General features: G+C 38.4%; 1 protein-coding gene across 1 annotated transcript in view; it reads right to left on the bottom strand.

Annotated features, from left to right (window-relative positions):
• LOC126194885 (oxysterol-binding protein-related protein 6-like) overlaps positions 1 to 22915 on the bottom strand; it is a 277022-nt gene that overhangs the window by 138139 nt on the left and 115968 nt on the right. Inside the window, exons 8-9 of the mRNA XM_049933235.1 lie at positions 19110 to 19259; positions 278 to 512 (exon numbers count right to left, since the gene is read on the bottom strand). Of these exons, the coding sequence (XP_049789192.1) occupies positions 278 to 512; positions 19110 to 19259 (385 nt within the window). The remainder of the gene's footprint in view (positions 1 to 277; positions 513 to 19109; positions 19260 to 22915) is intronic.

Here is a 22915-nt window from a genome sequence, read left to right as displayed (position 1 = left end):
ATGATTAATTGAAGCCTTCAACACCACCATCTTGTGAAATCACAGATAAACTACCACCTTTCAATCTAATCAAGCCCTCAGGCTAAGTTACAGATCAGTATGTCACTACAACTACAATTTTGTATTCATAAATATTGACTTCACCAACTCACAACCAGACTTCACCTTTCAATCTAACTTACACCTCAGGCTATGTTACAGATTAGTATCACCAAAATCTATGTTTCAAAACATTAAAAGGAACAACAACACATATTCATAAAGCACAACAACTCACTGTCTTTTGCAAGCACTTGAAAATCATCTCTGAGCTGATTGTCTGTTGGTGTTCCAGAAGGGAGCAGCAGTCCTGGACTCCCTGCAGCCACTAAGAGGTGTTGCTCCGTTCCTGGCAAGCTCTGAGGCCGGGCCACAGCGACAGCTATTGGGGCTGATGCTGTAGGTAAGGAAGTGTTGCTGCTACTCAGTGCCTGCTGAAGTGATGGACTATGTCCCGTCCCCAGTGAGCAGGTCTGTTACATAGAATGACACAAATACTGTACATTTCTAACTATCCTCTAAACAAAGCAGATTAAGTTTTGATGTAGTGAATGAAAAAAGTACAAGCTGAATTATATATCTTTTTGTGTCTTAAATGACCACAATCCCACAGATAAAAATTATTATGAGGGAGGCATTACCTGCCTGGAATAAAAATACCTTGATACCAACAGTACTTTTTATTAGTATATGTTCAGATAATTGACATTTCACAATGTGAACCATCAAGTCAACTTCAAGGAATAGCACTGCATTACCCCAATTTCTGAGAAAATTATTTTCTTACTGTACAACAGAGTAGAGAAAAGAAGCCTAAAATTAAATACAAAAATGTAGATCCTATTTTATACTGTAAACAAATAAAGAAAAAAATTGTATCACAGTGTTGAAAATATTACAAGTAGATCTTCCCCACAATCCTTGTAGCTGCATGGATCACAGTGCATGCACAGTTTTAGATCCTTCAGACACAATCCAAGACATATTAGATGGTCTCTGGCCCAACTATGACCCAATCTTAAATTACTGCCATCAGAAGGCTATTTACCTGCATCTCCAATAGGGCATATGTTAGCAAATGTTATGTGTTATTCTGTGCAAATGACTTCATTCTCCAAGTGAAAAACAGAAGAACTGATGTAACAAAAGCTAACCTAGAGATGACAGATTCTAACTATTTGGATTAATGAATACAATTGTAATTCTGCAAATAAGCTTCATGAGCTTCACATGTTTATATGTTTGCAATATCAAATTGTAGTCTGCATTATAGGGCTATCTGCCTGTATCACTGCATGAAAAATGAAAACAAGCACCCATATTTCCCAAGTGCATTAGCAGGCTGAACCAAGCTGTTTACAAAGCATATTTCATATCATGTTTATTATTAATGTGTCTACAGAACATTCAACTAATTAACCCACAAAAAGCAAGATATTAAGCAAATGAAGACAGTGTAAAAACATGAAGTAAAGACAGTATCAACAAAACTTTTGTGAAGTTGATAACAATTAAAGCAATGATAATTGTTTTAGACAGTCTTGAGAGGAGGATATAAGATGAACATCAACAAAAGCAAAACGAGGATAATGGAATGTAGTCAAATGAAGTCAGGTGATACTGAGGGGATTAGATTTGGAAATGACACACTTGAAGTAGTAAATGAGTTTTGCTATGTAGGGAGCAAAATAACATGATGGTCGACATAGAGAGGATATAAAATGTACACCAGCAATAGAAGGAAAGAGTTTCTGAAGAAGAAAAATTTGTTAACATCGAGTATAGATTTAAGTGTCAGGAAGTCTTTACTGTTAAGTATTTGTATGGAGTGTAGCCACATATGGAAGTGAAACATGGACGAGAAATAGTTTAGACACAAAGAGAATAGAAGCTTTCAAAATGCGGTGCTACACAAGAACACTAAAGATTAGATGTAAGTAATGAGGAGGCACTGAATAGAATTGGGAAGAAGAGGAAATTGTGGCACAACCTGACTAAAAGAAGGGACCGGTTGGTAGGACATGTTCTGAGGCATCAAGGGAACACCAGTTTAGTATTGGAGAGTATCATGGAGGGTAAAAATAGTAGAGGTAGACCAAGAGATGAATACACTAAGCAGATTCAGAAGGATGTAGGTTGCAGTTTTACTTGGAGATGAAGAAGCTTTCACAGGATAGGGAAGCATGCAGAGCTGCATCAAACCAGTCTCTGGACTGAAGACCGCAACACAAATAATAAGGTAGAATTTGGGAACACCACACATTTCTAACGCCATAATCTAATTCATTGGCTTACTATAAATTCATTGCCGTCAACATCTTTTTGAAGTATCTCACTGACAAACTGCAATATCTTATAGAATTATTTTATGTAGGCTGATTACAGCAAGATTAAAGCACACACTAAATACACAAAAATTAACTGTGGTTAACAACAGAAGGCTCACAGTTGTGGGTCACAGATATGAATGAACTTTTGTACAGACTATCATTGCTAAATATGAGCACTGTTTCACCTTTTACCTCCACATGTACTCAATGTACTTTTTATTTACAAAATAGTCAGCATTTAAATATTATACACAGTTTTCTTAATTTGGTTTGAAAAAACTGTAAACGTTTGTCAAATTGCCAAAAGCCTTACATTATCATTACTTTTATACATAGTTCCTCACAAAAACTTGCGAAAGACACAACACATACACCGAAATGAGGTTAATATTACAGAATAATGCTGCTGAGATTTACTATGACATTCATATTAACTAACAACAAAAGACAAATGTGAATTTTGCTCATAATTATATCTTCTACGTGAAGGAAAACTATTTATAACATTGAAATGCTGATTTTTCTGCACAAAATGTGTTTCGGATAAAAAAAGTTCCTCACAATTCACTATCTCATTACAGTAAGTAGAACGTATGTGGCACAGAAAGCTTCAATGTAAATTTTCTCAAAAACTGTTAAATATGGTGCTAAAAGCCAAAATTAGTGTTGATTTTTTTCCACTGACAAATATCTCTGAAAATTCATCAAAATCTGAGACATACAGCTGCTGGCCTGACTCTTAAGTATAAATTAAAAACGAGATTAATGGGTGTCTTGTCTGCCACCAGGAAGTCTACTGAAGCACCCAAATAAGCCCTTACAGGACAAATAAGCCCTTACAGGACATGTTGAACAGTATTTTAAACTGTCTGGGTCTCAATGCAAAACTGCTCTCTGGTGACAATAGTATTCTCACTCGTAGAGCACATCCACATACTTCCCAAGTCCAGTTCTTATCTCTGCTGTGACTGTATGTGTCATGGCAACTTAAATCTTAGGACAATCAAAGTGACACATCATGTGTCACATCATGTGCCAGCATTGGTGGGGAAAGTGGGATGTCAATCAGTCCCTCTTAGCACCATGTCAAAATTCTTTCTTCCTGGTCATTTTGTTGTTACGAGAGTTGGATGCTTTGAACATAGCCAATTATCCTGGAGATCTTTGATGTCTCTGTGAACTCGAATGGCTTGGTGTTCCCATATCTTATTTTCTCCTCTCGGAAGCAATTTTTTCTGTGGTGTAACTCTATATATTTCTTCCACCTTTGGCTTCTCTCTTCAATGTTCAATACTGGCATATAATCTGAACTTTTGACATTCATACAGCTGTTTCTCTTTTCCCCAATGGTCTCTCTAATTTTTTTATAAGCAGCATCTATCTTTTCCACTGTCAGGCATCTTTCTTCAGCCTTACATTTCTCCTATAGCCATTCCTGCTTTAATATTTTGTACTTTCTGTCAATCTCATGTTTCAGATGCCTGTTTTCCATTTTATATGCTTTATTTGCTGCATTTTTATACTTTTTCCTTTCATCAATGAAATTCAATATCTTGTGTAATCCAAGGATGTCTACAGGACATTGTCTGTTTGCCTATTTGGTCCTCTGCTGCATTCACTATTTCATTTCTCAAAGCACCCCATTTGTCTCCTACTGTACTCCAATTTCCTGTTTCAGTTAATTGTTGCCAAATGCTCCCTTTGAAATTCTCAACAATCTCTAACTATTTCAATTTTCTTCATGTCTCCTTCATTTCTTCTTCTTCTTCTTCTTCTTCTTCTTCATCTTCTTCTGAAGTTTCTTCAGTTTTAATCTGCAGTGGGCAGAGTCCACACCTGCTCGTGGAAATGTTTTCAAAGTTTAAAATCTGTTTCTTAAGTCTCTGATTCACCACAATCTATTAGGTACGGGTCCACTGGTCAATCTACCAACTTTTCCTCCGAGATGATGATTCAGCCAAGGATTGGAAACTTACAAAAAAAGACTCAGACAGAATTTTTTGGCTTTCAATGTGACAGACTCGAATTTGTGCAGAGCCTTATTCCTCTCGTAGATGTCTCGTAGGTGTATCAATTGCTCTGTCAGCTTGCCCCTTTTATAAGAAGTGACAGCTTCTACTTTTGATCACACATGCAGTTTACTGTCCAAATAACATTGCAAAAAAAAATGCATGTCATAGCAGTGTGGGTCAAATTCTAAGGATGCCGCAAGAAACAATACCAGGCATACAGGGACTGGGCAGCAAAACTTCACGGCCTTAGCCTAAGTGGCAATTCATTACTGACGCCCATAATGATTTTACGCAGATTCAATGGTGCATGCTGAAATCTGTTTAGCTCTAGACAAGGAAGGCACCAGAAGGCTTTACTCTGTGAGAATCCCCTATTGGCAGAAGTTTTGCAAATAGCACAATATTTTGAAGTTTCTTGGGCAGTGGCTGATCAAATTGAAGTGTGGAGCAATGTGGCAGTAGTGTCAAATGATGTGTCCACTAGGAAGACAAACAGCTTGCACAGTGACGCGGCAGTGGTGGCAGAAAACATGCGGGACCAGCACCGAGCAGCCCAAGGCCGGCTCAAGCAGCCATGGCCTCCACAGAACTAGCATCAGCACTCTCTGTTTCTGTCCTGTCCTCTCTGTTTTGTTCAGTACGAACATTCAGCATGCCTTAAGTGCTGGACTATTTGCAATGCTTCCCAGAAGAAAGGCCACATCACCTCTGTATGTCGTTCACCAAAGGTTGTCCAGGATACGGACACGAATGTAAACCGTGCGACTCCAATGCTTGTGACTTCTCCCAAGTTGTTCATCGTGTAGAATGTTTTTCACCAAGTGCTCCAGCTACAGGTCAACACACGTGCTGCAGAGACGTTATTGAATTCTCAGGCCACTGTGAGTTTACAATCGCCGCCGTTGACACCTGTCACACAGAAGCTGGTTAGTTATAACAAACAGAACACTGTCCTGTTGGGATAATTTATGGTATCTGCCTCTATTTTTTGTTGGTTGCTGATGCTGTTGTTGAGAACTTGTTCAGGATGGACACATTTCAGGCATTTGGATTTTCTATCGCCAACTAAGTTCACCTTGTGTCCAGTCAGCTACTGTATTCTCAATTGGAAACACTGTGTGAGGAGTTTTCGGATTTGTTTTAGGAGGGTACAGGGTGTGCTATGTAATTTTCTGCTCTTATTTCTTTGAAATCCACGGCTTGGCCTCGTTTTTGTTGTGCACATCCTATTCCTGCCACTCTAAATGAACAATTGAAAGCATAATTGGACATATGTTAATCTCTAGCACTGATGCAACCTCTTATAACTACTGAACTGTCATCCCCACTGGTCGTAGTTCCAAAGCTGTTGGGGAAACTTCACCTCTGTGGAGACCTCAATACTATGCTAACGCACAGTTGCTCGTAGATAAATATTCTCCCTCAAACCACGAGGAACTGTTGACGAAAATATCAGGTGGCCAGTTCTTTTCTAAAATTGATTTGTCTGAAGCTTATCTACAGGTTCCTGCGGACGAACAGTCGTGGTGAGTTCTTGTTTTGAATACTCCATTCTGTCACTATCAATATTTGCGCCTTTGTTTTGGTGTGGCTATGACCCTGCTATTTTCCAACGATTTTTAGAGCAACTGACTATGTCTGTCCCCAGTTACATTAATTACCTGAGTGATATTGTTGTCAGGGGCTCCTCCACAGCCAATCACTTGAAAAACTTATGCACTTTTCTGCCTGTGTTACAGTTCGGTGGCTTACAGTGTAACCTCATGAAATCTCAGCTTTTTCAACCTTCTATTGTTTATTTGGGGTTAAAGGTCTCGCAGGATGGAGTTCACCCTCCTCTAGACCACATCCCTGCTGTTACAGCCATGCCTCACTCCTTGTCCACAAAGGAGCTTCAGGCCTTCTTACAGAAGATAGCCTACTACCATAAATTCCTGCTAGGAATGTCACGTTGGCGCATCCGCTGCATGCCTTGTCACACAAGAATGTACCTCTTTGTTGGAGACCAGATTGCAAATGTGCTATTCTCAAATGTTGAAATCCAAACTACTCCTGGCCCCTTGTTTAGCTACGTTCACTCTAGACCAGCACATTGTTTTGATAACTGATGCCTCACATAAACTGATGCCCCACATATGGCTTCAGCGCAGTCCTAGTGCACCGATATGCCGACAGCTCTGAATGACCTGTTGCTTTCACCTCGGAATCTCTCACTCCAGCATATCATCAGCGTCACTCTCAGGTGGAAAAAGAAGTTCTTGCCATAGTTCATGCTCTCCAGAAATTTAACAATTTTTTGAATGGCTCCAAGTATCACCTTATTACTGACCATAGACCCTTGGTTTCCTGTTTAACCCCACACTTCCTTGCCTGACAAGGCAGCACACTACCTACAATGCTGGGTGCTGTTCTGATCTCACTACAATTACAAAATCCATTTTCGATCTATGTCTAAACATGCCAATGCAGACACTTTGTCCTGCCTTCCTGTAGGTCCTGATCCTAACGTTGATCATGAAGAATTGCTTTGCTTCCATCTTGATAAGGAAATGCAGGCCACAGTCAAGGGTTTTCCAATTACAATCTTGTACATAGCAGCTGCAATTGCCACCGACCCAGTTCTCTGCCAAGTGGTTCGGCTTGTTCAACAGGATATGCTGGGTCGAGATTTGGACCCCCTGCACAACTATTTTTCCTTAAGGTATCACCCCTCTGTTTTTGACAGTGTTTTGCTGCTGTCCATGGAAGCCCGCTCTCCCAGAGTAGTCATTACTGCCTCATTATGATGTGAGGTTTTAAGCCTTTCCACTAAGGACATTGGGGAGTTTCACACATTAAACTGTTGGCTAGCAGACATGTTTTTGGAAGGGACTGATGGCGGAATTGTCCATTTTGTTGTGACTTGTGAACAATGTGCTCGACAACAGGCTCTCCAGGGCATCTCTGTTCCCCTGGCATACACTACACCAGCTGTGGGAATGCATTCATGTAGACTTTGCAGGTCCCTTCTTGAATTCCTATTGCCTCTTGGTAGTGGATGCATTTCCCCCGTTTGTTTCTTTCTCTGAGCTGCGCTGAGATTGGCTGAGGTCACAATTCGTGCACTTTTGAGGGCTTTTTCCTACTGAGAGATTGTCTCGTACCTTAGTTTCCAATAATGGACCCCAGTTCACTTTTCACATCTTTTAATTGTTTTGTTCCCATCACAGCATTTGTCGCATTACATGTTTCTTTTGTCTTGTTACTTGTGGAGCCACGAGAGGCTTATTTCTGTTATTGTTCAGAGGTTTACGACTAAAGCCATATTTGTGTTACTTGGATTGGTTTCATGTATTACTTGGTTACTACAGAAACCCTCTGTTATCTCCGGCTCTCTTATGTATACAACCTCCTTTTGTGATCATTAAATCAAGCAGTAGCAATTATTAAAATTTGCTATATGCAAACTTCTCCCGGGCTGCTTCTCCTTTCGTTACTTTCCCCCAATCCATGTTATCTTACTACTTTCTTTCTCTTCTCCTTTTCTTGTTATCAAATCACAGAGCCATATCATAAACTTTCATGTTGTCCTAATCATCATCATTTCATCCCCATCGACGAGCAGGTCGCCTAAGTGGCGTCAACTCGAAAGGCCTGCACCAGGCGAACGGTCTACCCGACGGGAGGCCCTAGCCACACGACATTTCATCTTGCTTAGTGGTCTGAATAATTTCTTTTACATCTTCATACATACTTTACATCTATTTATCACCTATCAAGCTAGTAGGCGTATCTGCTTGTGTTGCTGTGTGTTCACTATGTTGTTCACAGCAGATTACCTGCATTTGTATTTTATTTTTCTTTATTATATTTGCTCCTGCATGATCCATATTGCATTTTGTGTGGACAAACCTGTACTGACCTGACCAGAAGTCTTGTACTTCCTGCCAGAGCACTTCACTTCCCCAATTCCCACTATATCTAACTTCAGCCTATCCATTTCCCTTTCTAAATTTGCTAAGCTACCTACCCAATTAAGGGATCTAACTTTCCACATTCTGACCCACACAACACAAAATTTATTTTTTCTTGACAACATTTTCCCGAGTAGATCCCACCTAGAGATCAGCTTAGGGGCCTATTTTATGTAATTGCAGCTGTCATTTTCTACCTCTGGACATATATTGTCATATACTTTAAATCCCTTGACTGAGTCCAGTTTGCTCCCTTCCAAGACATATGAAACACACATTTTTGCAAATTAAGTAAGGTACCTGTAGTCGCCAGTTCTGTTGCATGTAACCACAGCAAAAGTAGAGAACAGTTGAACGGAGTGTGAGTTGCTTATCTACATGGTCTCAATCATAAGTGTAAATTTCTCCATACCAACTCAGAGCCAACTGTTCCAAAGTTAAATCAGTAGAACCCATGTAAAACTGTACCAGTTAAAACCAATAACCAGCATTTCAGTGCAGCTCACTGTTGCTTCAAAACACTGCTGTTTATAACTTTTCTGCATCATCTGTGTCTACTTAGTCTAAGTTACTACCAATGAGCCTTCATATATCATGTGTCTCAAGAGTTACACAAAGTAACTGTTGTCTTTGAACCATAGAATGTGCATATTGTCACACAATAGGCCATCTACTCAGTGTAAACTGTAACTGCCTTCCAGTGCAGCCTATACCAAGACATAATATTTTAAATTCAAAGCAGCTCAGAAAGATAAACTGCTTATATGTATTCTGACAATAGTTCGGTTGCAATGTCATCAGACCATTACCTAAGATAGTGGATTCGGGCTGATGTATGCTTTTACTGCAGAAGAGTTTGTGCTATTTGCTTAATTTTGCATTAGAACCCACAATTTGAATAATTTCAATCCTCTTCATTTCCTGTTACAGCTGATTTTGTACTTTTGAATTTCTATCACCTCTTTGTATGTGCTGGCATAGTAATTATTGGATCTCGATAAAATTATAGAACTGTAGAAAAATTTTGTGATTCCCAGGTCCCTTGTGTATTACTACCAATTTACCAATGCTGCCTACTTGAACATTGTTCTTGCATTCTTCAGTCTAGGAGTTAATGTTTCTTTTAATAGTTCCTATGTACATTTGACTGCATGTACAAGGGATTTTGTATACACCTGTATGGCAAGTAGCAGGTGTAGATCCTTTGCAAGATTCAAATGTTCATGCACCTTTCTCGTAGGGTGAAAAACAGTGTCAATACTACCCAGATACCTTCTGATGATGTCTCCAGCATTAGAAGATAAAACATGTTTTAGTTCGTGTCTTCACACCAATACAACAAAACCCTCCAAGGATGAAACATTTTTCTGTTCCTCTTCAAGTAAACAAGGACTTGTCAGTTTCCTCTCATGAACTGGGAAATATAGTTTTGTTTGTAAGGGGCAGTCAAACAAAAACAAGACAGATGGGAAAAAGTAAGTAAACTGTTTATTATTTCAAAAGTAATCACTTTAACTATTAATAAAATCATCCAGCTGTGAGACAAGCTGGTCAATGCCTTCATGGAAAAGGTTTGCAGTTGCCTATGGAACCATGACTGTACGGAGGCATGCACCCTGAGGTGAATCGACAGACATGAATGTCTTTCTTCAGCACTCCAAAATATGGAGATTGCATGGGGAGAGATCAAGATTATATGGAGGATATATAAGGACTTCCCAGCATAAGTTCTGCAGCACAGTCAAAACAACCCTGGCAATATATGGGGGGCCCTAACACATCTCCATACAGTCCAAATCTCTCTCCATGCAATTTCCATATTTTTGAAGCCCAAAAGGAGGACATTCATGGCTTTCAATTTGCTTCATACAAATAGGTACATTATGGTTTCATAGGCAGACACAAACATTTTTCCATGAAGACATTGGGATAAATGTATTAACAGTTATGACAATTAATTTTGAAATAATAAAGAGGTTACTCACTTTTTTCCATGTGTCTGGTTTTCATTTGACTGTCCCTTATAGGAAATCTATGCTTACAGTGTATACCTTTAGCCATGTTTAGACAATGACAAGAAAAAGATAAGGAGATTAATGAGCTTTTTGACCCATACCAGTATTACTATTTGCTTTTTTGTTTGGCCAGTGTACCTAGGACATTCCATCAATCTTAAACAATGTATATTACACATGCTGGAATGTATGAACAATTTAAACATGTTATCACAGGCACAACAAGATTGAAACACACAAAATTTGCCCTCTTTCTCACAAATGCAAGCAATCACAAATGCAAGCAATCAGACAGATGCAACTGTCAAAATGCATGTTTCCAACCTTGCATTGGGTGAGGTAGATTAATGCTGAGCTAATAGGTCATACAGTCACCCATAGTGGCACTTTGCTACAATCATTTGCCCGAACACACAAATCTGAAAAAGGTATACGTGTTTCTTAGGAAAATGACAGTGAAGTAACATTACAATAACTCTCAATTTATTTTTATAGTAGTCCACTAGTTCAAAACACAACTATTCATGTTATTTATCATGTTAGCATCTTGTATTCATGGTGGGACAAAAAAGCAGTGTAATTTAAAAGGAGGTATTGTTCATCTGAATAGACAATATATTTTCATTATTTCACAGTGCAATAACAATCTTCACATGGCCACAGGTATTTAACAACATACTGCTGAGACAACAAGCCCAAATTATAGTTTACAAGCCATAGTGACTAACTGAAACAATTGTGAAACAATAGTGGGCTCAGGAAAACCTCTGCTTCCTTCATCAAATTTTGTTGTCAGTTGAACTAGAGATTAGGCGTTATGGAGTGTCACAGCTTCTGGTGCCTATGTTCTTGTAATTTCACTACCATTCTTCCACTTTTTCTAGATAATAATGATGGCAGCACATAAACAACCAACGGCCTACAATACTAATTACCTGTTACCTGTTAATCACAATCAGGTGTTCATTAAGGCTTTCTTAAATTAGGAGATTTCTTTATTCTACATGCACATATAGAAAGCAAATCATTTCTTTACAGTGTCAGTGCTTGCTTTTATTTTATACAATGTAAACAAAACACATACACTACAATAACAGAAGTCAGTTATTATGTTCGACAGATCAGTGTATACTCATCTGTACTCTGTAGTTGTCAGTTTTAGCTTACATGCTAGCAATTCAAAACCTTTTGGAACATCAAACAAGAAAATATTTTGTTTTGTGATTTTTGTTTTATGGGCATCAGGCCATCAGTTTCAACTTAAACAATCTCAGAAAGACTAACTGTTTATTGATATGCACCAACAGCCCTTTTGTGAGACGATCAGATTGTGGAGTCATGTTGACATATTATGGAGCTTTTAGTGTGGAAGAGTTGGTGCCATTTGCTTTATTCAGCACTAACGCCATTTGTCTATTTCAATTATTCTTCTTTCTTGTTAAAGTTGTTTCTGTGCTTTTCATTGTCTATTGCCTCTCAGTACATCTTAGCAAGTAACGATTGGATCTCGATGAAACCACATTCTCAGAGACACAAATTTGGCAGTTCCCTGGTATCAGTGCACTGCCGGTTATCAGCTTCCCAGATAACAACAGCTTGTGTTCCTTAAGTAAGATGTTAATGCTTTTTTTTTCTAATTTCAATAGACACTTGACTGCATCTACAATGGATTTCGATGCACTCTTGCTGTGGCAAGTGGAAGGCATAGGTCCTTTGCAGTGTTAAAATATCAGTGCACTTTTCATGTTTGGTTTAAATACCATGTCCATACTTAGTATTTTGCTTATGTGGTCTGTGACTTTTTTATGAATGGAAGGAAAATTTTCCTTTTGGTTGGTTCTTTTCATTTGTAGCTCCAGATCTTTTACAGTATAGTACCCCATTTATCTCTTTGTCAGAGTAACCATTTCTTCTGAAGGCAGTTCTTAAATGATTGAGTTCATTATCTAAGTTACTGTGGTTCTTAGAATCTTTTAGCATGGTCCATCACTGTTTTGGTAACTCCTTCTTTCTGCTTAGATTGTGATTGGGATTTCTGTGAAGGTATCTATCTGTGTGAGTAGGCTTTCTGTAGACTTTCTGTTCTTAAGTTCTGTTGCGGTTTCTATATACCTGTGCATTTGAAAATGAAATCTGACCTTTCTCTTTTTTCTGTACAATTAACAGAATTCAGAAAATTTAGAAATTCTGAGAATTCTGTTTTCTCCATGAGGCCACAATAACGAAAGTACCATCAACATACCGAAACCAACATTACTGTTTCTTCTTCACTATCTGAGGGGCTGTGTCTTCAGTTTTTTTCCATTTGGTACAACTGTGCTCCTTTGGTCTAGAGGTAGTGCCTTTGACTAGTGCTCAAAATGTCCTGGGTCCTGGGTTGAAACATCGCCACTGCTTAAATTTTGCTTAAAAACCATCAGCAATGGCAACTGAAAATTTTCTGTACAAGAAGTCACCCTCATTCTGCTAACAGCCTAGTCAAAGAGGGCAAAAGCAGCCAGATTCAGGACACACCCCTGTCCTTGGGGTGGGAAACTGCCCCTGAAAGATTGGAAGAATCAGCAGTAATCAACAGTATAAGGATGTAGAAGGCAATGGAAACCACAGCAGTAATGATACAATGTGTATCCATAGTGCATGTGGTCTGTAATTGAAAAAGTGTTATGATGATCTCTCCACTGACAAGAAATTCTGGAGGAGGAGGAGATTAGTGTTTAATGTCCCGTCGACAACGAGGTCATTAGAGACGGAGCGCAAGCTCGGGCGAGGGAAGGATGGGGAAGGAAATCGGCCATGCCCTTTCAAAGGAACCATCCCGGAATATGCCTGAAGAGATTTAGGGAAATCACAGAAAACCTAAATCAGGATGCCCGGAGACGGGATTGAACCGTCATCCCCCCGAATGCGAGTCCAGTGTGAAGAAATTCTGGGATAGTCCCCCACTCGGATCTCTGGAAGGGGACTTCCAAGGGGGAGGTGATCATAAGAAAAATACTGAATAACTAATGAAAGGATAATGTTCTATGAGTGGGGGCACAGAATGTCAGAAGTTTGAACGTGGTAGGGAAGCTAGAAAATCCTTAAAGGGGAATACTGAGGCTCAATATAGATACAGTGGGTGTCAGTGAAGGAAAAGAAAAGGACTTTAGGTTAGAAGAGTATAGGCTAACATCAACAGCAGCAGAAAGTGGTATAACGGGAGTAGAATTCATTACGAATAGGAAGGTAGAGCAGAGAGCAAGTTCTGTGAAGAGTGCAGTGATAGGGTTGTTCTCATCAGAATGGACAGCAAACCAACACTGACAGTAATAGTTCAGGTATAGATGCCGACATCACAAGCCGAACATGAAGAAGAGAGGAAGTATATGAATGGGTAATTCAGTATGTAAAGCGAGATGACAATCTAATAATAACGGATTGGAATGTAGTTGAAGGGGAAGGAGCAGAAGAAAGGGTTACAGCAGAATGTGGGCTTGGTGTTAGGAATCCGAGAGGAGAAAGACTTATTGAGTTCTGTGATAAATTTCAGCTAGTAACAGTGAATACTAATGATCAAGAATGACAAGAGGAGGAGGTATACTTATAAAAGACCAGGAAATGTGGGAAGATTTCAATTAGATTACTTCATTGTCAGGCAGAGATTCTGGAAGCAGATACTGGATTGCAAGGTGCACCCAGGAGCAGATATAGATTCTCATAACAATTTAGTAATGATGATGAATAGGCTGAAGTTTAAGAGACTAGTCAGGAAGAACCAATGCACAAAGAAGTGGGATACAGAAATAATAAGGACTGAAGAGAGTAACTTTAAGTTTTCTGAGGCTATAGGTATTGTGATAATGAACAGCTCCGTAGGTGCTTCAGTTGAAGAGGAATGGACATCTCTGAAAAGGACAGTCACAGAAGTTGGAAAGAGAAAACTGTGTACAAGGAAGGTAATTGCGAAGAAACCACGAATAACAGAAGAAATACATGTTGCTTAGGAATGAAATAAATGGGAAGCGCTGGGAGGCAAAGGTAAAATGGTTGCATGAAAAATGGGAAGAAATTGGAAAAAAGACAGTCAAAAGGACTGATTCAGCAATTAGAAAAGTCAAAACAGTCTTCAGTGAAAATAAAAGCAAGGGTGGTAACATTAAGAGTGGAATGGGAATTCCACTGTTAAAAACAGAGGAGAGCGCAGATAGGTAGAGAGAGTACACTGAAGCTCTCTATGAGGGGGAGGACTTCTCTGATGATGTGATAGACGAAGAAGCAGGAATCGACAGGGAAGACATAGGGGACCCACTATTAGAATCAGAATTTAAGACAGCTTTGGATGACTTAATGTCAAATAATGCAGAAGGTATAGATAAAATCCCATCAGAATTTATAAAATCATTGGGGTAAATGGCAACAAAACAATTACTCACACCAATATGTAGAATGTATGAGACTTTTGGAAAAAATCATTCACACAATTCCAAAGATACCAAGAGCCAACAAGGTTTAGAACCATCACACTGTCAGCTTAACAGCTCATGCATCTAAGTTGCTGAAAAGAATAATGTACAGAAGAATGGAAAAGAAAATTGAGGATACGTTACATGACAATCTATTTGGCTTTAGAAAAAGGTAACAATACCAGAGAGGCAACTCTGATGTGGTTGAAATGGAAGCAAGAAAAATCAAGACACATTCAAAATTCTGAAAAGATGAGGATAAGCAATAGGGAAAGATGGGTAATACAGAATATGTACAAGAATCAAGAGGGAACAATAAGACTGGAAGGTCAAGAACGAAGTGCTCAGGTTAAAAAGGTTGTAAGACAGGGATGTAATCTTTTATCCCTATTGCTCAATCTACACAGCAAAGGTGCAATGAGAGAAATAAAAGATAGGTTCAAGAGTGGGGATTAAAATTTAAGGTGAAAGGATAACAATGATAAGATTTTCTGTCCTCAGTGAAAGTGAAGAAGACTTACAGGATCTGTTAAATTGAATAAACAATCTGAGTACAGAATAAGGACTGAAAGTAAATCAGAGGAAGTCAAATGTAATGAGAAGTAGCAGAAATGAGAATAGTAAGAAACTTCTGATCAGAATTGGGGGATGATGAAGTAGACAAAGTTAAGGAATTCTGCTAGCTATGCAGCAAAACAACCCATGATGGACGGAGCAAGGAGGATATAAAAAGCAGTATAGCACTAGCAAAAAGGGCATTCCTGGCCACGAGAAGTTTTCTAGTATCAAGTGCAGCCCTTAATCTGAGAAAGACATTTCTGAGAATGTACATCTGGAGCACAGCACTGTATGGTAGTCAAACACAGACTGTTGGAAAATTGGAATAGAAAAGAATCAAAGGATCTGAGATGTGGTGCAACAGAAGAATGTTGGAAATCAGGTGGACTGATAAGGTAAGGAATGAGGAGGTTCTGCATAGAATCAGCGAGGAAAAACACTGACAAGAAGAGGGGATAGGATGATAGGATATCTATTAAGACATTAGGGTTTAACTTCCACACTACTAGAGGGAGCTATAGGTGGTGAAAGCTGGAGAGGAAGACATAGATTGGAATATATCCAACAAATAATTGAGGACAAAGGTCACAATTGTTACTCTGAGATGGGAAGGTTGGCACAGGAGAGAAACTCGTGGTGGTGCCACCAAACCAGAGGACTGATGACTAAGAACAAATGTGATGAAGGGGTTCCTAATAGATATGCCATCAGTTTGCTCATATACTTTGTTGTTTCACTGTAAATAAGTTGATCTGAGACAATGTTTAAAGAGATCTGCTATATTCCTTGGGAAAATAACTTCTAGCTGTTACATCACCTCATTAAGATGACCATAATAAACAGTGCTACAACATAAAAACTAACCACAATATCACTTGGATTCAACCAGAAGGATTTTAGTTTTTCATTAAATCACCATAACCTTTAACATAAGTGTCAGTTATTCACAAATGGCTGTAGGAGAGTGGCAAAGTGTTTGGCAATCCCATAGGTCAGACAACTCAGGTAATAATAAGGGTTACTGGTCAGCCAGGTTTGCAAATTTTTGGTAAATCACACAATCTTGGTGGCAAAACATGTGAACTTCACAAATGCTGTTAATGTGTAATGTGGAGCAATCTTGGAATTGGCCACTGAAAGGTAGGTCAGAAATGCGAGATGCTCTGCCAACAGCTGATTTTAAGTTACAAACGACTGAACTGCAGCAGACAATGCATTTTGTAGTCCAGAATTTAAACTAGTGTCCTAAGCTAACCACAACCTTGTGATGTGCAATGTATCCAAGATAACGACAGTTAACAATCTGCCAAGATAACGGCAGTCAACAGTCTGCGGAGAACTAGAATCACAATCACTTTTCTCATGGCGATTAAAGCTAACCTCTACGAGCAAACGCAAGACAGGAAAAATTCAGTTTCAGCACTAAAAGTAAACTGTAATTTCTTGTTATCATTGGTTACCTGAAACTATTCTCACACTGAATACATGAAATGCCATGTTACCAACCAATTAGCAGTCCTGCTTGGCATTTGGTTGCAGATTATTGGTGACACAGACAGATTCCAAACAAAAAAGAAATGATAGGAAGAAAAATCAGAGCAAATAAAAAAGTCAAGAAGATGATGAAAATGACGTGGCAAAGTATTACAAATAAAAAAATTACATTTAAATCAATTAACTGAATAAAAATAATAACCAAATACTTGTGATTAGGTTTAGAAATAAAACAATATTCATTGCATCTCACAAGATTCTGACCCATGTTCTTCTACACAGCACGTTTAAATGCTGGCCATTGTGCTTTGTTGCAATATTGGGTTAAGTAGTTATATTTATAACTGTGATGTCTCAGTCGCAACAATGAACTGCAGCCTTCAAAAATTTGGTATCGCACAATGTTGTGTGCGAAGCGTATCTAATGTGTAAGCCAATCTCTGTGATTATAATAACTGTATATGTGATGATAAATCACATTTTGTGTGAAAGTATCAATTATTCTCCATATGAAATGTGTACTTCATTAGCATCATTGTTTGTGTTATTGTTTATGTAGTTATCGTGTGTGATGAAACACGAAATAAAATTGTCAGACCCATGATTCAAGATCCAAACACATCAAGAAGAAAGCTGGACAAGCAATTGGAAGTGAACTGACCAATTGATGTGACAATTTGGTACTGATGAATGCTTCGGGTGTGACGTTGAGCACTCTGATTTGATGAAACCAGCTCCAACATGTGAAGTGTCTACTATTTAATAATTTCAATCTGACTATATCTTGTTTGTTATCCTAAGAACAGAAGTTGCGGGATATCACTTAAGCTCTATATATCTTCCTGGTTCTAGAATGTCCCAAATTTTGCTGTGGTAGCTTCTTCCTGCACTGCCACTGTAGCATTTCCCTTATTTACTGGAATAATTAGAAGGTTTTTATCAGAATTTAAATCAGGAGAGCTTTCATCTCACCTTTCATTAAGTTACTCCCATGTGGTTTGCATCGAAGCAATATTCTGGCTGATTCTGTGTGTATTTTTATCTGCAGACGATTTAAGTGGAAAAATGGATTCCAGCTTCAATATTAACAACAATGTCTTTCTCTGGTATTGTAGACAGTGTGACTGTACAGTTTTTCTCCTTTGGCAAGCATGTATATTTCATTCTTAGAGAGAACCCTGTCAGACCTATTATTAACAGTAAGACTCATGTCTGAACTTAGGAAAATCATTATTCTCTTCATTTTTGACCACTCAAATTTCTCTTTCCACCTATTAACTGATTGAATATGATGAAAATAGTTGTAAAAAATCATATTTAATAACAGTACCAACATTCAGGAAGTATAAGAAGGAGTATTATGTATGCTTTGAACAAAGCATTCAAGTCCAACAATTAAGGCACTCCCCAGCCAATAAACAGAGTACACACATTAAGGCAAAATGAACATGTAGCATAATGAGATCATTGTCAAATTTTAGTCAGTACTTTATAAGCCTAAGTTAAAAGTAGCTGAAACATTTGCAAGTTTGAAATTTTCTTTGAATATCAAAAATCAAGCAACATATATACTGTGAGAGAACCATTATTTACATTTTTATATACACGGAAAAAGGATAAATATATAAAAAAAAGATGAAATATGGACAAGTATCGTGTTGAATAAAATAAAATTTAAATATTACTAATAATTCAATGTAGAGAAGAAAAATTATGTGATATCCCTGAAGAGTCGGTAGATAAATCTTTGAAATTCCTCATTTTAAATAACAAAATTCTATAAGTAATATCTTTGTTTTAGGTTTTTTTTTTGTCATTTAGTAAGTAGACTAGAAGTAGGGATATTGTTTTAGCAAGAGGTGTGTTAAAAAGGATAAATGCATTAAAAGAAATCATGTGGCTTCAGTTGCCACTGAAGAAGTATTTTTTGTGAATTTGTGAAGTTTTCTAACATTGAAATAAGTATTTAACTGCCATGAACTTTTAAATCAATTACAATGTCTGTAAATTATACCCAGAGTCGTCCAATAATCTGAACATTCATGCACCAGTTTTTAATGTCTGGTTTGCGCAGTTTCACTACAGCAGAATTTCTCTTAACAGTGAGCAGCAAACCAAGTATGAAAGAACAGTTGGCAATAAGGAATTTTAATGTAAGAGAATTTAAATGTTTTGTTGCAGAGGAGAAAATTTGTCCTGTGTCCTCTCTGCAGTTGTAAGAATGGAAAAAGGAAATGAAAGATAAGAAATGAAAAACAACACTTACAGATAGTGGTGAGGCTGACTCTGGGTCTGTATTTTTGCTTGGACTTGATCCTGTAAGATCTACAGAGCTGCCTTTAGAACTCTTCTTTTTACGCAATCCAAATTTTTTTCGGTCTTTCTTCACATTTGGTGAAAAGCTTTCTGTGGCAATCTAGAAACCACACAACATTAAATTAGGGAAAAAATTAATTAGTGGGAAAAGGTTACTTGAAAGTTTCTTTATTAGTAAGTTACGAGTTTGAAAAACAAAACTGTGAGTAACAAGTTAATGTATGAATTGGCTCAACATTATCAGGCATTCTTGTTATCTGTTAATGATAATTTCCCAATACAGTGCAGATTTTGGCATAGTGCAACATACAGCACAAATGGCAACATTAATAACTTTTGGCACAGTTTGTAAAAGCTCTAAAGCAAGATGAAGTTTCATAAGCATGGCTTCAGAAAACATTACAGGTTCACTTTTACAATCATGATAACGTAACTAGTTTGTTGTTACCACTGAAAGATTAAATTGTGTTACAATAGACATCAAATTTGATGGCCTATTCCTTCTCCCACTATATCATCTCTTGAATACCGAATGTTCATTTTACACAGCTATAAATGAGTTTGTTCATATACATTGAAATTCAGTGACTGAATAACTTTAAAACTATCATGGAGTTCTCCAATGACAAAAACCTGTCAGATGTAGGACATTTGCCATTCCTGCATACAATACAAAATTCTGACAGAATAATATACTGGTGTACTTCTACTCTCAGATGTGAAGCAAGCAAGAGTAATATAACACTGTAGGAATGTGGATTCAACATTCAGTGCATCCGCCTCTCTTTTTGTTTCAACAACTAAAAAAAAAAAAAAGTTTTGAAGCCATAATTACAATTTAATTTTACTGCGATAATGTTAATGTAAGAGTTAATATTGCATCCCATACTTCCACTGTACCAAAACATACAAAAATTATTCCTTTTTGTGCAGTGTTACGCTAACAGGTTAGTTCAATCTGAGATAGTAGCAACAAGGAGACAACAGCAAGCTACGTAGATACATGCAGTACTACTAGCTAGCAATTAGCATTTAAGCATTGAATTTAGATGAAGCCTGTATTATTGTTGGCATCCACAATGCAGGTAACAATAATGATGACAGTTGCCACAGTAAATGTAGCAGAGTTTTCAACAGGTTACTAGAGTGTCTGCCTATTTCTACAACTACAGTTTTACTTTGCAAGTTCTTATATGTTGTGTGCCAGAAGGTACCTAGTGTACCATTGTATGAAACATAAGAGACCTTGCCAGATCCTACAACTACGTTTGACATACCTGATATATTAGAGAAATGGCTTCTCAAAGTATGCCTCAACACTGTATGAACAGCCCCATTCTCCTATATCAGGTCTTAGTTATTTGACATCATTCATTGTGACTATCATTTTGACCCTTTTGTTCATGGGTCCCTTGATTTTTAAGAATAGAAAAGAAGTCATCTAGGCAAAGTGAGGCCCAATTCCACTGTCTGTATGACGACGACCACAGATATTGTTACGAACCAGTGATAAGCTAAGATGCCCTGTGTCTAAACTTCTGTGTCACAATATCTGGAAACCCTCATGCAAATAAACAGTTCCAGACCAACCTGCTGTAACTTTTCTCGAATTTTCCTGAGGTATCAGTGCAACAAGCTGCCTGGCAGGGAAGAATTTGGGCATTCTGTATCTTGAATGATTCTGGCATGATTCACTCCAAGTAATACTAATACACCCATTTCTAACCATTAGTTATATCTTCTCATGACTGGCAAGAGGCCTTTTGACAATATGCTGTAGCATTTCTTGATACAATTCAGTGTTTCCCTTCTCTTGTGCTTTAGTGAAGTAGGTCACACACTTAGAACAGTTTTTCACTCATGTCTGTGAAGAGCTCTGAAAATATTGGTGAAAGAAAAACTCTAACCATTTAGTTTCCTACTTTCACAGATCAAGCGTCATTAGATGGTTCAGGCAGTTAATGTTTTCTTCTGTAAATGCAGTAGCCAAATTCCACGTATGGTCAAACTTTCAACAGTGACCCGTTTCATTTAGATCCTGTAAACCATTCCCGTCGATGTACTGTTAAACATAGTACAGAAATGCACAATACAGACTTTTCAAGCACTGTTGATGGTTTAATACACACTTAAAATCACAGAAAGTTATTGCACAAAAATAATCACAAGACAACCATTCAGCATCACATAAGAACAAAGAGCTAACTGTGATTCCTACCCTCTATGGCAGGGGCCAGCAAACACTGCATGCAGTTCATGAGCGCACAGCATTGTACATGAGCACTGCTTATATTCAATCGTAGACTGGAGCAGGCCCTGAGGCATGTTAACAGCGCTCAGGTTGTGACAGTGTAATACCAACCAGCCTTAGCTGCCAAGTTGATGAGAAGCGATTACTAGATACGGTTGGCTATACACTGACAGAAAGCCAAATTGCAACACCAAAATTTTTGCACCAGTCACACAAGAGTGGCACCAGTAGTGCCACTATGAGGATGTAACTCAGGGTAGCTTTAAATAGACACTGTAATGGTCATGAGTATTAGTTACCTTTGAAATTAGATGTGCAAATTGATGTTATTCAAGAAAGCCTTTAAGGCAACAAAGATGTCATTATCAACACCTCACTGAGTTTGAACGAGGTCATGTAATAGGGCTATGAGAAGCTGGATGTTCCTTCTGCAGCATTGCAGAAAGACTTGGCAGGAATGTAGGCACTGTACATACTTGCCAACAGTGGTGGTAATGGGATTGTGTGGTAGCAAGAAGACTAGGCTCCAGATGGCCATGTGGCAATGCCATCTTGTTCGGTGTGTGGCTCTGGTGCATCGTACTGCAGCTGCAGCGGCAATTTGAGCAGCGGTTGGCACCACAGTTGCACAACAAACTGTTACAAATTGATTACTTTATTGGTTTATGAGCCAGATGCCCTGTAGTGTGCATTACAATAACCCCAAACAACTGCCATTTACGACTTATGTTGTGTCAAGCAGCTCATTGGGGAGCAGGGTGTTGTGTTGTGTTTGGGTCTGTTGTGTTTTCTGATGAAAAGTGGTTCTACCGTGGTGCCAGTGATGGCCATGTTGGTTAGCAGGAGGCCAAGAGAGTGCCTACAACTGACCTCTCTGCATGCTAGACACAGTGGACCTACTCCTTGAGTTATAATCTGGGGTACAAATTCGTATGATAGCTGGAGCACTCTCGTGGTTATCCCATGTGCCCCAACTGCAAATTCGTACATTAAGCTGGCGATTCAACCTGTTGTGCTGCCATTCATGAACAGCATTACAGGGGGTCTTTTCCAACAGGATAAATGCTCGCCCATATACTACTATACAACATGTTCTACAGTTTGTCGACATTGCCTTCGCCTGCTTGATCGCCAGATCTGTCTCCAAACAAGCACATGTAGGGCAGCATCAGATGAAAACTCCAGCATCACCCACAAACGCACTAACAGTCCCTGTATTGACTGACAATGTGCAACAAACTGACATCTGGCACCTGTATGACATAACGCCTGCGTTTGCATGCTTTTCATCATTCTGGAGGTTACATTGGCTATTATGGTACCAGCAGTTTACATTTGCAATAGCATATCTCACATTTACATTAATCTGTGAACTTTCAATGTTAATCGCTTAAATATGTTACCTAGAAAAATGTATTCCCAAAATTTCATTACTCTACATTAATTAATTTTTGGTGTCACAATTTTTCTTTCCATCAGTGTATCACAAGCAACAGAAAATGCTG

Source organism: Schistocerca nitens, chromosome 7, assembly GCF_023898315.1.
Source record: "Schistocerca nitens isolate TAMUIC-IGC-003100 chromosome 7, iqSchNite1.1, whole genome shotgun sequence".
NCBI lineage: Eukaryota > Metazoa > Arthropoda > Insecta > Orthoptera > Acrididae > Schistocerca > Schistocerca nitens.
This window is presented reverse-complemented; position numbering and strand designations above follow the sequence as displayed.